The 15,342-nt window shown below is 41.3% G+C and overlaps 2 protein-coding genes across 2 annotated transcripts in view; one reads left to right on the top strand and one right to left on the bottom strand.

Moving 5' to 3' along the window:
* LOC139561067 (perforin-1-like) overlaps nt 1–895 on the top strand; it is a 13,560-nt gene extending 12,665 nt beyond the window's left edge. The window contains exon 7 of the mRNA XM_071377888.1: nt 101–895. Coding sequence (XP_071233989.1) covers nt 101–574 — 474 coding nt within the window. The 3' untranslated portion in view covers nt 575–895. The remainder of the gene's footprint in view (nt 1–100) is intronic.
* LOC139561066 (interferon-induced very large GTPase 1-like) lies at nt 716–15,342 on the bottom strand. Its single transcript, XM_071377887.1, has 10 exons — nt 15,205–15,342; nt 14,915–15,012; nt 13,661–13,755; nt 10,443–10,569; nt 9,726–9,986; nt 9,201–9,458; nt 8,829–9,089; nt 8,179–8,436; nt 7,805–8,065; nt 716–7,691 (listed from the first exon to the last, which is right to left on the bottom strand). The coding sequence occupies exons 2-10, from the start codon at nt 14,997–14,999 to the stop codon at nt 2,965–2,967; spliced, it is 6,333 nt and encodes a 2,110-aa protein (XP_071233988.1). The 5' UTR covers nt 15,000–15,012; nt 15,205–15,342; the 3' UTR covers nt 716–2,964.

Below are 15,342 nucleotides of genomic sequence, written 5' to 3'. Positions count from 1 at the left end.
AGTGTATGTACTAAAACAAGTGGTGGGGGCCCCGTTTTGTCGTTTTTCAAATCACATACTGTAGCTTTAAATAAAGTTTGATTTGGTTTGATCCGTCAAGGTGTTCATGGATGACAAAGCTATGCAGACTAAGGTGATCTACAACAACGACAACCCTGCTTGGAACAAAGCCTTATACTTTGAAAACGTCAAGCTCTCCCTGGCGAGCGTGCTGAAGTTTGCTGTGTACGATGAAGACAAACACTGGTTCAAGTGGTGGAACGACCTCCTGGGGGAGTGCAGCGTCCGGCCCATCTTAGTGGGTCCTCACGACAGCATGTGTCCCATGAATCATGGAACCCTGTACTTTTCCTACAAGGTCGACTGTGCCCCAGGACTTGGTGGCCCCAACTGTGGGGAGTATGTCCCCTCTGGGATGAACTCTGACCTCTCTGACCTCTACACCTCCCGCAATGCCCTCAACATGACCCAGGATCTTCTGGCTCACATCCGGATGGGCCGGCCCATAGGAGACCCCCTGGCTTTCGTGGTTAAGCAGAAGGCTAATGGTCACCTTTACGGAAAAACCACATGAATCTCACATCACGTGTCCCTGCTCTCAAAACCGCTATGCTATACACTATAAACCTTAGCCTGGCCTGTTTAACCTTAATGCATACCATTTCTAACCTATTGTTCTGAACAAGAAATCATCAACAAAAACATCCAAAGTATATGAATTTCTGAAGGTAATGGTTTATTTGAATTTTAGTATGTTTATTTGATAGAGGCCATGTACAATTACAACATGAAATGTATTGCATTAAACTTGACTTTTATGTTTTCATTCTCTCATGACTGTGCCATGTTGTTTGTGCTCCACTGCAATAAAAAGCTACTTGATTTGATACATTCAGCTGGAAGTCCAGTATATCAATTCATTGACCCTCACTTGAAAATCAGTGCTGCTTTTGTGTTGTATTCAATGGAAGTAATCTTTCTCTAAATATATAATCATTGAAAACATTTTTAAAAAGGAATATTTACTACAGTTGGTGTAGCCTACTTTGTTCAAAGACAATCATAGCTGGTGTTGACTGCGCCTCCTCATTGACCAACTGGACCAGTTCAAGGACTCACTGTTAAGATTATTTTCCATTGATATATTATACAAGAAAGTGATTTGTTTATTATGGAATATATTTGGTGGGAAATACTAATACATTAAGCTGGGTTGGGGTCAATTGCATTTCAGCTCCCGTCAGATCAGGATGTACAGTACACTAAAATTCCAATTCCAGATCACTTCAATTAGGAACAATTTGAATTTGAATTGGCGTTTGGTTCACTTTTAGAATTGACCGGAATTTAAATTGAATTGAACCCAACCCTGACAGTAGGAGGCATCAGGATGATTGTGTGTGTACTTCAGGGTATTGTATTGTAAGTACCCAATTTAATCTTACTATTCAGCTACTACAAATAGCTAAGCACTGATATTTCACAGGAACAATATCATCTCAAAGTCTCTTAGAAAAGCAAAAAGTTTAGAAAAGTATTATATTCTCCCAATTTTCCAATTCAATGGTTTCTCAACACTTTCCTGAATCACAGAAGTTTAAGTTAAATGTCAGACCATGCTTGATTTTACCAAACCCAATGTTACAGAAAAATGAAAGATAAAACCACATAAAAACCCCAAACTGTAAATGAATATTAGCACAAATACAAAACAAAATTAGAAAATTATTCTCTGTAAATACTACCATTTATTTAAATGTAGAAGATTCACAAAAAAAGTGTTGACTTCAAGAGGCAATATTCTGCAGTTTGCATCGGAAAACAGATTCCTTGTTGATTGTTGTCAGTGCCTGCCAAAGTAGACTGATAGTCACACATCAAGTTCAAGGACTGATGTATCTTTTGCAAATTGCTTTCAAGCAAAGAAGCTGAGGCACAGTGTATAACAGATTATCATTCCAGCCACCATTTTGTGGCTCTTCGATTAGACTATTCTGCTAAGTGATGAAGCAGATGCCTTGTCTTGATTCTGTAAACTAAAACATAATCAGGTTTAAGCATCTTTAAGCATCTTTATTATAAATGTATCTTCTTTGTTTAGTGTTAAATCTGACAATTTTTCTTACCAGCAACGGCTTCTTTCTTTTTTTTTTACTATGGCCCGACACATCATTACTCTTCAAGATGCTATTCCTTTTCGAGAGGATGAATAGGCTCTCAATTAAAAACTTTTTCAGACGCAGGGAATACCTGGACAAAATACCTGAAATTCACTACTTTAATTCATCTGCTTACTCTGCCCTCATTTAGCCTCACATTCAAGTGTTATCCCATATTATTTCCAGTTACAACTATGTGGATTTTGTGACAACAATTTTGTGAGCTTATTACAGTATTATAGACCAAATGTTTTATTTTACTAGGCAAGTCAGTTACGAACAAATTATTATATACAATGACGGCCTACCCATGCCAAACCTGGACGACGCTGGGCCAATTGTGCGCCGCCATATGGGCCTCCCAATCACAGACAGATGTGATACAACCTGGATTTGAACCAGGGACTGTGGTAATGACTTCTGCACTGAGATGCAGTGCCTTAGACCGCTGAGCCACTATGTCCTGGGATGTACAATGATCTTCTATGTAGAAGAACCCTTACCTTCTAATGGCTCTTGTGTGGCTTGTGCATATCATAGAGAAAAACATTACTTGTGTGTGTTCGTGAGAGTCTCAGCTTTTCATAGTGGGGTCATAATAGTTTTATAGCTCAAACCGTTCAGACATTACAGATGTTTTTTTGTGAGAACAACCGTTTTCGGGATCTGCCCTTGTCTCACAAACACTGCTCTAGTTCAGCACCTGTTAATTTGCGCAGGCGAATGGTTGGTTTTGGCAGATGCAGAAGATATAGACGAATCTAATGCAAAAGAAACACCCGTCTGTAGCCAAAACACACAATGTTTAAAATGGGTTAGAAGCACTAAAATGTGCTGGCGATACCGTGGGACTCAAAGCATTAGTAATGCTAAAGGACTCTCTAAGGCTCTTTTCTGCCTGTTCCTTTGTGATCAATTTCCAGGCAGGGGGGATATCTCCTGGGCATGCATCATACTCTTTGGAAAATTCCTTGTTGAATTTTGCCATCACATATTTCCAGTAGTCTGAGGCTTGTATGCTGGGATCTGCTGGAATATGCCAATTGGGAAAAATGTCTCTGTACTTTTTGAAAGGGTGGTATTTTCCATTTGTCTCGTAGCATCTGAAAGAACTCTCACTGAACACAGAGGAGGAGCAGATATCAGTCACGAGTTCCTTTGAACCATCAAACCTGTATCGACCAAGTCCCTGTGGTCGGTGTATTGAAGCACAGTGATCATTGTGGGCCTCCCCTCCTGCCTCGCACGGTGACTTGCAGAATGGACACTGCTTCCCGCAGCCAAACACTCTTGTGAACAGGATATTCTGTGGTTTAATCCTCATTTGTTCCAATTTCTTACTTACATCTGTTGCATTTCTGAATTCTTCTCTCAGACACTGTTCCATCTCCACCACAGATGTTTTTAGCCAGTAGGAAAACTGTTCCTGGTTGGAATTGTTGAGGATCATGGTGGCTTCCAATGCATCTTGGGGGATGACCAGCTTCTCTCCAAGTTCCCTGCATATGTCCTGAATTAATTCCTTTATGTTGCCATTCTTATTCGTCTGTACTTTTGTGATTGCCTCAGTGATGACTCTGATGATCCCTTTGAGTTGACAGTCTTCCAACTCAAACATTTTTTCCCCTTGTGAAAATCGTTTCAACATTTCACCCAAAATCCAATTCTTGACAAAGGCTTCATAGTGACAAGTGTAGCTCACGTAGTTGGCAAAGTTGAATTCTGACAGTAGTTGCTTCAGGATAGAGTACTGGAAAAATGTCCGAGAGCTGAATTGAAAGGCATTCTGTCCTGTCAGCATTTCGTCAACAATTTCCAGACCCAGGGAACTGGCAACATAGGCTTCTACTGCAGGTTTAAGACACAGGTTGGTGAACTCCACAGATTTCTTCCGACACTGATCTTGTCCATTGAACAAGTCTTTGAAGTTCGCCAAGTATTTACCTTTGAACTGTTCAAGGCACAAACGAGGATTATTGTCACATATGAACTTTTCATGCATTGCTTGGAAAGCCCTGGATGCAAACCCACAAATGTACAATTTAATGGAGACTTCAAATGTATCGCTTGTTCCAAGATTTCTGTTGGCGTTCAACTTCTCTTCAATCATATGTATGATCTCTTGAATGTATGTGTCATTGTAATCTGTTTTATTTTGGATCTTCTCATTCACAAATTGTTTGCATATCTCTATAAGGTTGTCTGCCATGGCCTGGGTTTTTCTTGTGTGCTCATCCATGTAAAACCCCTTTACTAATCTCTTGAAAAACCCCTCTGGAGTGACTATGAAGGGTTCTTTTCCATGATCTTCAAGTTTCTCTGTGTTCAGCTTTTCATTCACTGAACCTCCCTTCTGTTTCATGTTAGACCGGAGCTGGTTGAAAACATCGCTCACAATGTCTCGTTTCTTTAATCCTGTAAAAGAGAGCTCCTGCACGGTTTCCTCCCACACCTTTTCAAATTCTCTATCAAGGTCCTTCTCTGACCGCTCAGAATGGCTCTTTCTGCAGTCCTCAAGCAACTTCAGCACCTTCTCCTCCATCACGGCTGTGTGGTTTTTCTTGATTGTGTCAAGCTTTTTCATTCCTTGTCGAATCTCAACAGCAGCTTCCAGTTTATTCATTATAGAGTTTTCCATCTCCCTTTTCATACTTTTGGCGCTGTTTGCAAAATCCTCTCTGTATCTCTCCACAAGATAGACATGGCCCTCTGTCTGTTCGTAGTACTTGGTCAGGTTGTCAAGAATGGTCTTCTCCCATTTGACAAGTTCCGTTGAGGCTGCACTTTTCAATTGACAGAGAAAATCCCTCACATCTCCTGTCTGAGATTTCATTGCTACTGTTCCAAAGTTGGAAATCCTTGTTTCAGCACTTGTCATCCATGTGTGCATGTGTTTTCTGACAGACCATTCCCACTTGTTGAACTCAATGCACAACTTCATGTAGGCATCAGCCACCAGGCTGTTTCTGAAGCTGAAGATGAAGTTTTCATACTTCACAGCATTCCAAAGGCTTTTTGTCCACTCCAGAAAGTCCATGATGTTGTTCCCAGAGCCTTTACAGTTCTGGAAGACCTTGATCATGTTCTTTTTGAACTCGTAGATGGACTCGCTGTACCCGGCATTGACAGGTGCCATTGGAGGGTTTCCATGCCAAAGTCCAGGTATGTACCAGTTACCAGTCTCTGGGTTGTACTCCATCACATCTGTGAAGCTCATGTTCTCCTCCTTGTTTTCCATTCTGGCTGCTGCCTGGGTCATCTCATTCAATTGCTCCAAGAGCATTTTCCGGTCTCTCATGTTCTTGTCGTGTGCCGAGACATCTGCCACGTTCTGGTGGATAAACTGGCACTTGGGTTTCTTTCCCACCTCTTTCATTCGGAGAAAAGCGTGGACAACAATTTGCAGGATGTCCTTCATCTCAATCGAGTTCTCCATGGCAATATTGATTATTGTGACATCACTTAGCCCAACAACGAATGTGGCTAGCTCGTTATCATGCTCATAGCTGTCATCCAGCTGTGCCAACTCTGGAGACTTCAATCCTTCTGTGTCGATGATCACAAGGAAATCGCAGTTCAGCTCTTTCTTGAAGTCCTCTTTAACTTTGATGAGAAGCATGAAGGCACCTCTTGTGCATCTGCCGCTACTGACTGCGAACTGCACTCCAAACATCGTATTCAGTAGAGTGGACTTTCCTGTGCTCTGAACACCTAGAACGGTTACCACCAGGATCTTGTTCTTCGGCTGCACCAAGACATTGAGCTGATGCAGCACATCACTCACCCATCTCAGAGGTATGTTAGACGCGTCTCCGTCCACCAGCTCCAGAGGAAACCCATCCAGAAGCAACTCAGCACATAGTCTGGGCAGGTGCTGCAGTTGGTGCCATGACTCTTCAGTTTTTCCCAGTAAGACTGCAGATTCGTACAGTTGACCCATTTCACGTATGAAATGTTCAGTTCCTAAAGAACTGTTTGAAATCTGTCTATCAAGGTATGCAATTTCATCTTGGTTTTCAGACCAATTCTGAGACTTTTCTTTGTACAGGTCCCTAAGGCCAGAAAGGTTTTTACGAGCCATATTGTCCAGGTTCATTCTCATCCATTTCAAGAAGTAGGACCTTTCTAGCCCTGTGCTTGATATTCCATGTATGAAGCAGGTCATTGCCTCTGACATGTCATACAATCTTTGCTGTTCCCGAAGTTGTCTCTTCTCTGTTTGCAGTTCACTTTTGTACATCTCTAGGTTCTGGTTCCCAGCTTTCCGCAGTCTGCATTCCTCTTTCTCTAGACGTGCCAGCTCCTTCCAGATCTGTCCTTGCAAGGGAAGCTGACGTTCCTTATACTGTGGGGTGTCATGTATGTTGGAGGTAATTCCATCAGCTTTTTGCTTGGCACTCTGACATTCTTGGCAGTCCTCATCAACCAAAATCCCAAGCTCGTGAGCCACTTCAGACATCTGCTCCAGTGGCATCTTGGACTTTGAACTCTTGATCACCTGACCAACTGAGTCTCGCAGGTTCTTCACAAAGTCTGCATCATTCATCTGTTTGGTTTTCAGGATGATGTTGCTTTTCTTCAAGTTCAACTCTGCTGCTGTTTTCTTCAAAGCATCAATGCTGAAGCTCTTGCTCTGTGGGTTACCCACCAGAAACAGCTGTGCCTTGGTGTGTTGGCTGTTCAGTAGCTTGTACTTGTTGTCCAGGTTGTCAAAGAATACAAAGACTGCTGCAGAGGTCTGACAAAGAAAGGAGTACTGGGTCTCAAAGGAACTGATGTCCCCTCTCAGATTGGTTACAGCAACAGGTTCACCAAAGATGTCAATGTTCTTGTTCCCACAGGGAAGGTACCAGCTTATCTCAACCAATCCATTGGATATCCTCCTTGGACGATCACCGCATTCCATATCATGGTGGACAAATGTATCGTGATACTGTTGGGGATTACTCAGAAGCTTGTTCAGAATCTGCGACTTGGACACAGAGCACTCACCCAATCTGACGAAAGAGACCATGGGGAGGTCAGAGAGAACAATCCTGTCTTCAACAAATCCTCTTGGGTCCTCCAATGAATGAGGTCTGAACTTCTTGACAATGTCTCGCATTGCCCAAAGCATGAGCGTGCACTGTTCTGTGTCACAATTGGGGAGAAGCAGGGGCACAGAAAACTGACACATTGACATTTTCAAGACCATCTCTTGCTGCAGAAAACCATTAGAGCACAGAAAGAGAGCAGTAACAATGTCTAAGGGGTTTACAACATTACTAGAGTCCATGTTATCAACCAGACTCTCCACATCTAGGTCTGCATCACAACTTTCCTCACCTCCTGGTGAGGTACATTTCACACTTCTAGCAGTTACATTAACCATCATTAACCTCTTTAGGAAAGTCCATGGTAGGGCTGAGTGAGTCTGAGCTGGTTCATCTGTGACGGTCTTTTCATCAATCTGCAGCACGGTGCTCAGGGTGAGCTTCTCAATATAGTGTTGCGCCAAACCCAGGTCCAGCAGCAAACTCCCCAGGTGGGTTTCTGTAGACGAAACAAAAAAACGGTTTAAGATCTGACCTCCATGGTTGTCAATCAATCCATTGGAATACATCCTCCTGTTACACTAAGACAGTGAAAATATTTATTACACTCACTTGTGAGGGCATATGTCACAGCCGACTTGCTTTGGGTCCCATTCTTCAGCACCGTACAAATGTGGAAGGAGTACTTGACACCTGGACTCAGACTAGAGAACGTCAGGGTGTTGAACAATGTTGTCTTTTTCTGGACTTCCTTACCATCACAGGAACAGGTCACGAGACATGCCTCAGGAACACCAACACGTTTGTCCCAACTCAGAGACACTGATTCACTGCTGACATGATCTATCTTTATCTTTTCCGGTGGCACAGGTTCTGCAAAAAGGACAAAAAGGACCCAATTCAATTATAACTGGAAAAATTAAAACACAAGTGAAACATCATTCTCCCTGTAATGCAAGTGGACATGTTTGAATCAATGCACTTACTTGTGTACATGGTCATTGTGACCACCGCGCTCCAATTACCATCTTCAGTGACTGATGTGACGCTGAAAGTGTACTCCGTCCCTGGGTACAGGCCTTTCACATCTGCGCTGTTGGAGACTTGGATGGACCGGATCTCTCTCTGGGTGTGGCAGGAGTAGGTCAACTCGTACCTCCATGCCGGGTCAGAAGGAAGCCAGCTCAGAGAAACAGAGTCACTGCCAACATAGTGAACTGTTATATATCCAGGGGAGGACAGCTCTGTGGAAGAGAGCAATAAGTTATGAGTCTCCGGGCAAGGAAAATAGTTAAAGCAGCCATCTCTTTTCAGGCATGAAAAGGTTATAAATAAATGCTATTTTACTGCATCATCCCTACTGTTGTTGTGTTAGTAGTGAGTTAAAACCCTAGGCTTTGTGGGCATAGACAGGGCGGCAGTTAGCCTAATGGTTAGATCATTGGACTAGTAACCGAAAGGTTGCAAGATCAAATCCCTGAGTTGACAAGGTAAAAATCTGTCGTTCTGCCCCTGAACAAGGTAGTTCCCACTGTTCCTAGGCCGTCATTGACAATAAGAATTTGTTCTTAACTGACTTGCCTGGTAAAAAAAATTAATAAATAGACAAGAGTTAGATCTTTTTTTGAGAACTCACTTGTGCGGGCATATGTCACAGCCGACTTGCTTTTGGTCCCGTTCTTCAGCATCGTACAAACGTGGAAGGAGTACTTCACACCTGGACTCAGACTAGAGAACGTCAGCATATTGAAAACTGTTGTCTTATTCTGGACTTCCTTACCATCACAGGAACAGATCACGAGACATGCCTCAGGAACACCAACACGTTTGTCCCAACTCAGAGAAACTGATTCACTGCTGACACGATCTATCTTTATCTTTTCCGGTGGCACAGGTTCTGCAAAAAGGACAAAGGACCCAATCCAATTATAACTGAAATAATGAAAACACAAATGAAACATCATTCTCCCTGTAATACAAGAGGACATGTTTGAATCAAAGCACTTACTTGTATACATGGACATTGTGACTGCCGAACTCCGATTACCATCTTCAGTGACCGATGTGACGCTGAAAGTGTACTCCGTCCCTGGGTACAGAAATTTCACATCTGCGCTGTTGGAGACTTGGATGGACCGGATCTCTCTCTGGGTGTGGAAGTAGTAGGTCAACTCGTACCTCCATGCCGGGTCAGAAGGAAGCCAGCTCAGAGAAACAGAGTCACTGCCAACATAGTGAACTGTTATCTCTCCGGGGGAGGACAGCTCTGTGGAAGAAAGCAAAAAGTGATGAGTCTATGGGTAATGGAAAATAGTTATAGCAGCCATTCACAATCCTGAAAATATTGGTCAAGTGAAGTGACTATACATATTGAAGAGTTTAACACAACTCTCTTTTCAGGCATGAAAAGGTTATGAATAAATGCTATTATACTGCATCATCCCTACTGTTGTTGTGCTAGTAGTAAGTTAAAACCTTTGGCACCCTGGGCATAGACAATCTAAAAGAAGTGAAAGATGTTTTGAGTACTCACTTGTGAGGGCATATGTCACAGCCGACCTGCTTTTGGTCCCGTTCTTCAGCACCGTACAAACGTGGAAGGAGTACTTGACACCTGGACTCAGACTAGAGAACGTCAGGGTGTTGAACAATGTTGTCTTCTTCTGGACTTCCTTACCATCACAGGAACAGGTCACGAGACATGCCTCAGGAACACCAACATGTTTGTCCCAACTCAGAGACACTGATTCACTGCTGACATGATCTATCTTTATCTTTTCGGGTGGCACAGGTTCTGCAAAAAGGACAAAGGACCCAATTCAATTATAACTGGAATAATGAAAACACAAATGAAACATCATTCTCCCTGTAATGCAAGAGGACATGTTTGAATCATTGTACTTACTTGACAGTCACAGTCAGTGATGTGGTGAAGAAAATAGGTGGGTAAATGCTGTTCGCCGTTCGCAGTGAATAAAGTAATGCTCCCTATATTTTCATAGCATTTTCCAGCAATAGTTGGGTAAAAGATCATGCAAATAAAAAAGGTGCGAAACCAGCATTAACGTGAGCTTACCTTCCATTACATCACTGGTTACTACAATACAATACAATTACCCAAATAAGCATACATGCAGTGTTTTCATGTGATTGGATAAAGCAAGTGATAAAATATACTCCAAGCTTGCCAATAACGCTGAGATACAGTATATTGTAAATGATATAATTTCCTCTAATATTATTGAAGTACCTGCTACAGCAGCATCCATCTGTTTAGCTGGATCTACCTCTAGATCACCAGCTTGTACTCTCTGAGAAGTGTCCTCATCTTCCCCAAGGTATAAGTCAAAGAATTGGTCACTGGCATCATGAAATTCCTTCAAATGGAAACAATATTACAGGCAGAATGAAGGGTTTTATCCTTTGGAATCAGTCAATTGAATGATTTCACATTGTAAATGTTAATGTCCTTGATAAATGATGTTAAAAAAAACATTTCTGACAAGGTTATTAATTCTGTATTATAAACTGGGTGGTTCAAGGCCTGAATGCTGATTGGCTGAAAGCTGTAGTATATCAGACTGTATATCACAGGTGTGACCAAAAATGACTTTTTACTGTTCTAATTATGTTGGTAACCAGTTTATAATAGCAATAAGACACCTCTGGGGTTTGTGGTACATGTCCAATATACCACAACTAATGGCTGTATCCAGGCACTCCTTGATACGCTGTGCTTAAGAACAGCCCTTAGCCGTGTTATATTGGCCATATACCACACCCCATTGTGCCTTATTGCTTAATGATAGCAAGTTGGCGGCTAAAGAAATGAGAGCATAGAACTCAGATAGCCTATAGGCCAATGCAGTAGTAGGCCTATAACTTCCATCGTCGACTTTCTGTCTGTACTTGAGATATCGCAAGTGAAGTGCAACATCATATCAAATCAATCAGTTGGGTCTGGCCTGAAGCTGTCGCTCGTGAACTTGCAACTTTACATCAAATTTGATTGTCACATACACATATTTAGCAGATGTATTGTGGGTGTAGCGAAATGCTTGTTTTCCTAGCTCCAACAGTGCAGTAGTCTAACAGTGCAGTAGTATCTAAAAACGATTCACAACAATACACACAAATCTAAAAGTAAAAGAATGGAATTATGAATTATATAAATATTAGATCAAGCAATCTCAGAGTGGCATTTACTAAAATACAGTAGAATAGAATACAGTATATACATATGAGATGAGTAAAGCAGTATGTAAACATTATTAAAGTTACTAGTGTTCTATTATTAAAGTGGTCAGTGATTCCAAGTCTATGTAAACTCAGCAAAAAAATAAGTCCTCTCACTGTCAACTGGGTTTATTTCAGCAAACTTAACATGTGTAAATATTTGTATGAACATAAGATTCAACAACTGAGACATAAACTGAACAAGTTCCAGACATGTGACTAAAAGAAATTGAATACTGTGTCCCTGAACAACGGGGGGGGGGGTCAAAATCAAAAGTAACAGTCAGTATCTGGTGTGGCCACCAGCTGCATTAAGTACTGCAGTGCATCTCCTTGTCCCATCGAGCACTAACGACTCCTGTGGCGGGCCGGGCGCAGTGCACGCTGACACAGTGCCCAGGTGCTTCCTCCAACACATTGGTGCGGCTGGCTTCCGTGTTAAGTGGGCATTGTGTCAAGAAGCAGTGCGGCTTGGTTGGGTTGTGTTTCGGAGGACGCACGGCTCTTGACCGTCGCCTCTCGAGTCCGTACAGGAGTTGCAGCGATGAGACAGGACTATAACTACCAATTGGATACCATGAAATTGGGGAGAAATAGGGGTAAAATAATAATAATTGGCGGGAGACAGCTGAGCACATTTTGGATAGTTGAGTTCTGGAGAGAGACACACTGTATCTTTGCCACACAACCCTCCCCTTGTCAAAACATTTTAAATTATACTCAAGACATTATCGTCACACATATAGTGCCTTCAGAATTATTCCACATTTTGTTACATTACAGACAGAACTCAAAATGGATTAAAAAAAAATGTATCTCACCCATCTACACACAATCTCCATAATGACAAAGTGAGAACATGTTTTTAGACATTTTTGCAAATTTACATTTACATTTACATTTAAGTCATTTAGCAGACGCTCTTATCCAGAGCGACTTACAAATTGGATTTATTGAAAATGAAATGCAGAAATATCTAATTTATATACGTATTCAAACCCCTGAGTCAATACTTTGTAGAAGCACCTTTGGCAGCAATTACAGCTGTGAGTCTTTCTGGGTAAGTCTTTAAGAACTCCACACCTGGATGTGCAACATTTTCCCATTATTCTTTTCAAACTCTGTCAAATTGTTTGTTAATCATTGCTAGACATACCTTTTCTGGTCTTGCCATAGATTTTCAAGTAGTTTTAAGTCAAAACTGTAACTCGGCCACTCAGGAACTGTCACGGCTGTTTGTAGAGACGTGAGTTGTTGAGTTACATTATTTATGAGAAAGTGAAACTTCAGCAAAACAACAAACGAACCGTGACTACAGCAGTGCACATGCACTAACTCAAAATACAATGTCCCACAAACACAGGTGGGAACAAACACTACTTAAATATGATCCCCAATTAGAGACAACGATACCAATAATTTCTGAATGCACTGTATATTTAGATGATTTTCACTGACAGCCACAACTCAATAATCAGCTAGGCTTATTGCCACACACACTTCCCAAATAGGCAATCCACAGCTATTTTTTTTCAAAGAAGATGCTCTATGGCAAAGTCAAGCTCTCTGGTGAAATATTTTGAATGATTTTATTTAGACAGGAGTAATTGTATAATTTTTGCAAAAACATCAATTTACTTTTGGGGAAGCCAGCATCCGAACAGTGCACTCTGCAACAGACAACTTTCCTTTCCAATTCACAAGTGGCTGACACCAGAGATCTTTATATGATGATGAGATGCTCATGTCTCCACCCTAACAACGGGAATCATTGTCCCAAAGGCGGGAAGGCAGGCAACAAGCTTATATGTGCATATTATGCCAATAGAAATGCATTGGGCTTATTCTGGACAGATTTTGACGAGAGTGAGCCCTCTCACTCAGCCTCTTCCTCTCACCGGAAAACAGCGCCCCTCTGTCTTAAATATGTAGTCCATGACATGCCATACTCTTTTTGTCCACACAACATCAGATATATGGTCTACACATACTGAGACAGGGGGCGCAGTTTCGCTCACTCGGAGGCTTTATCTAAAATTGATGTGTCTTTCTGTCAGTGCACGTCTCGGTCAAATAAATTATCAATAGTTCAATATTTTATTTGGAAGGGCGGGCCAAGCCCCCTAAGGCCCATCCATAATGCCGGCCCTGCACATCTCTATCTGCTAAAGCCTGGAAGTTTCATCCTCCTAGGCCTGTTTAGAAGTGCGAAAGCACAAAAGCACACCCTACCTCTTCATCTGAGGAACAATCCATTGGCAGGGGGGTATCTTCAGGTGCCCTACTCCTACCCCGGTCAACAGCCACATCTTTCAGACTGCCTGGCTCTGAAATTCGTTTGGGATAATAGATGAGCTCATGTTACAATGACAATTAATGTTCCAGCCCATTAAAAAGGCGGTGAAACATTATCAAATTATTTATTTTCTGTTATATCACAGCAAAGAGAAAAAGCACTAATGTAGAATTTCCACTGATGATTTACCAAAAAGGCTCAGACTTTTGTTATTTCTACCACCACGGCCTGGCTCCAGTGACTCACTGGGCCATGGCATCAGCAGAGCTGCTCTGAATTGAAGCCGAGGCCACGGACTTTTCAGCTTGCATTCATATAACACTGGCTAACTGTGAACATTGGTTAACATCTTCCACGGTTAATACCTTCTCACAATGCAACAGTGTTGATGGTGCAGATATTTGGATCCTAGATCAAAACTTAAGGACATGTTCTAGCTGTTTATCAGTTACCTAACATGAACATCCCTAAGCAATAGTGGACAGGGCCTATAAACTTGCCCTGAAATCATGAGGCGAGCCATTAAAACATTTGCAAGGCAAATATTTAGGCAAAGACTAATTTCACCAGATTTTACATCCTCTATAAAAAGCAGAGTACCCTGTGATTTAAGCCAGTTAAAAAGTGTTAGCAAATTTATAATTTTCTTGGCTTTATTGTTGTTGATACTTTGTAAATAATGACAGTACTTTTTAAAATCTATCAAATGTGACAATTGTGCTTTTGATCATTCCATTTCATTTGATGAATATTATAGGAAAAATGTAAAATTCATAAAATGAATCATCAAAAGCCCAATTGTCACTTGTTTGATAGACTATCATGTAATAAAAGGGTTATATATAGACAGGTAAAATATAATATTCATAAAATGAAATGAATAAAAGCTCAATTGTCATGTGTTTGATAGATACATTGTAAATAATGTATCAAAAACAAAAGCCAAGAAAATGATGAAATTGCTAACACTTTTTAACTTCCTAGAAGGCTAATAATGCCTCCCTTTTCTACAATTGATGCATTGTTTTGTATTTGATTTGGAAATCTATTCAATCTACTTGTGAATGTGGAGAGATTGTTGTTTGAATGAATACAGTGTGTATTTTAACAATACTGAATAAAAAAATAAGGTAGACAAGACTGACTCACTAGGACTCTTCTAAAAAAAGGCCCGATGTTACAGTACCTACCTCGCTCTCTCTCGACGATTGCGTTGCATCTCAAACAAAACGGCTGTCCCACCTCACAAAGTGTGTTACATCGAGGACACTTCATTTTCAGAAAATGTCTACCACACAATGGAAGTCAATAAAATAATTAGATTATATCAAACATTTGCATTCGTAGGCTATAGTATAGCATGCTTAGTTTGGAATGTGCTTCTGTGATAGATTTACTTAAAATAAAGATAACAACTTCTTAATTTGCCTTGTGCCATGAAAGAGTTTGATAAACCTGAGTCACCTGCGACACAACTCACCTTTTGATCACACTCCAGCTAAACGACAACGGATAATCAAACCTTCCAGGTACTTCCTCTGGGATGAACCATGTGCAAGATTGACTATCTGTTTTTTATTGTGCCTGATAAGCTAACATTCATGCCACCACATTTTCA

Source organism: Salvelinus alpinus, chromosome 31 (assembly GCF_045679555.1).
Source record: "Salvelinus alpinus chromosome 31, SLU_Salpinus.1, whole genome shotgun sequence".
Taxonomy (NCBI): Eukaryota; Metazoa; Chordata; class Actinopteri; order Salmoniformes; family Salmonidae; genus Salvelinus; species Salvelinus alpinus.
The sequence above is the reverse complement of the archived record's forward strand: the minus strand, read 5'-3'. Positions and strand labels throughout refer to the sequence as shown.

Excerpts from the sequence above, each read along its gene's own strand:
- LOC139561066 (XM_071377887.1), bottom strand. The coding sequence starts at position 14,999 with ATGAAGTGTCCTCGATGTAACACACTTTGTGAGGTGGGACAGCCGTTT. Across the intron at positions 9,987-10,442 it reads GATGGATGCTGCTGTAGCAG|AACCTGTGCCACCCGAAAAG; the intron begins GTACTTCAATAA and ends TCCTTTTTGCAG. Across the intron at positions 8,437-8,828 it reads TGTGACATATGCCCGCACAA|AGCTGTCCTCCCCTGGATAT; the intron begins GTGAGTTCTCAA and ends TCTCTTCCACAG.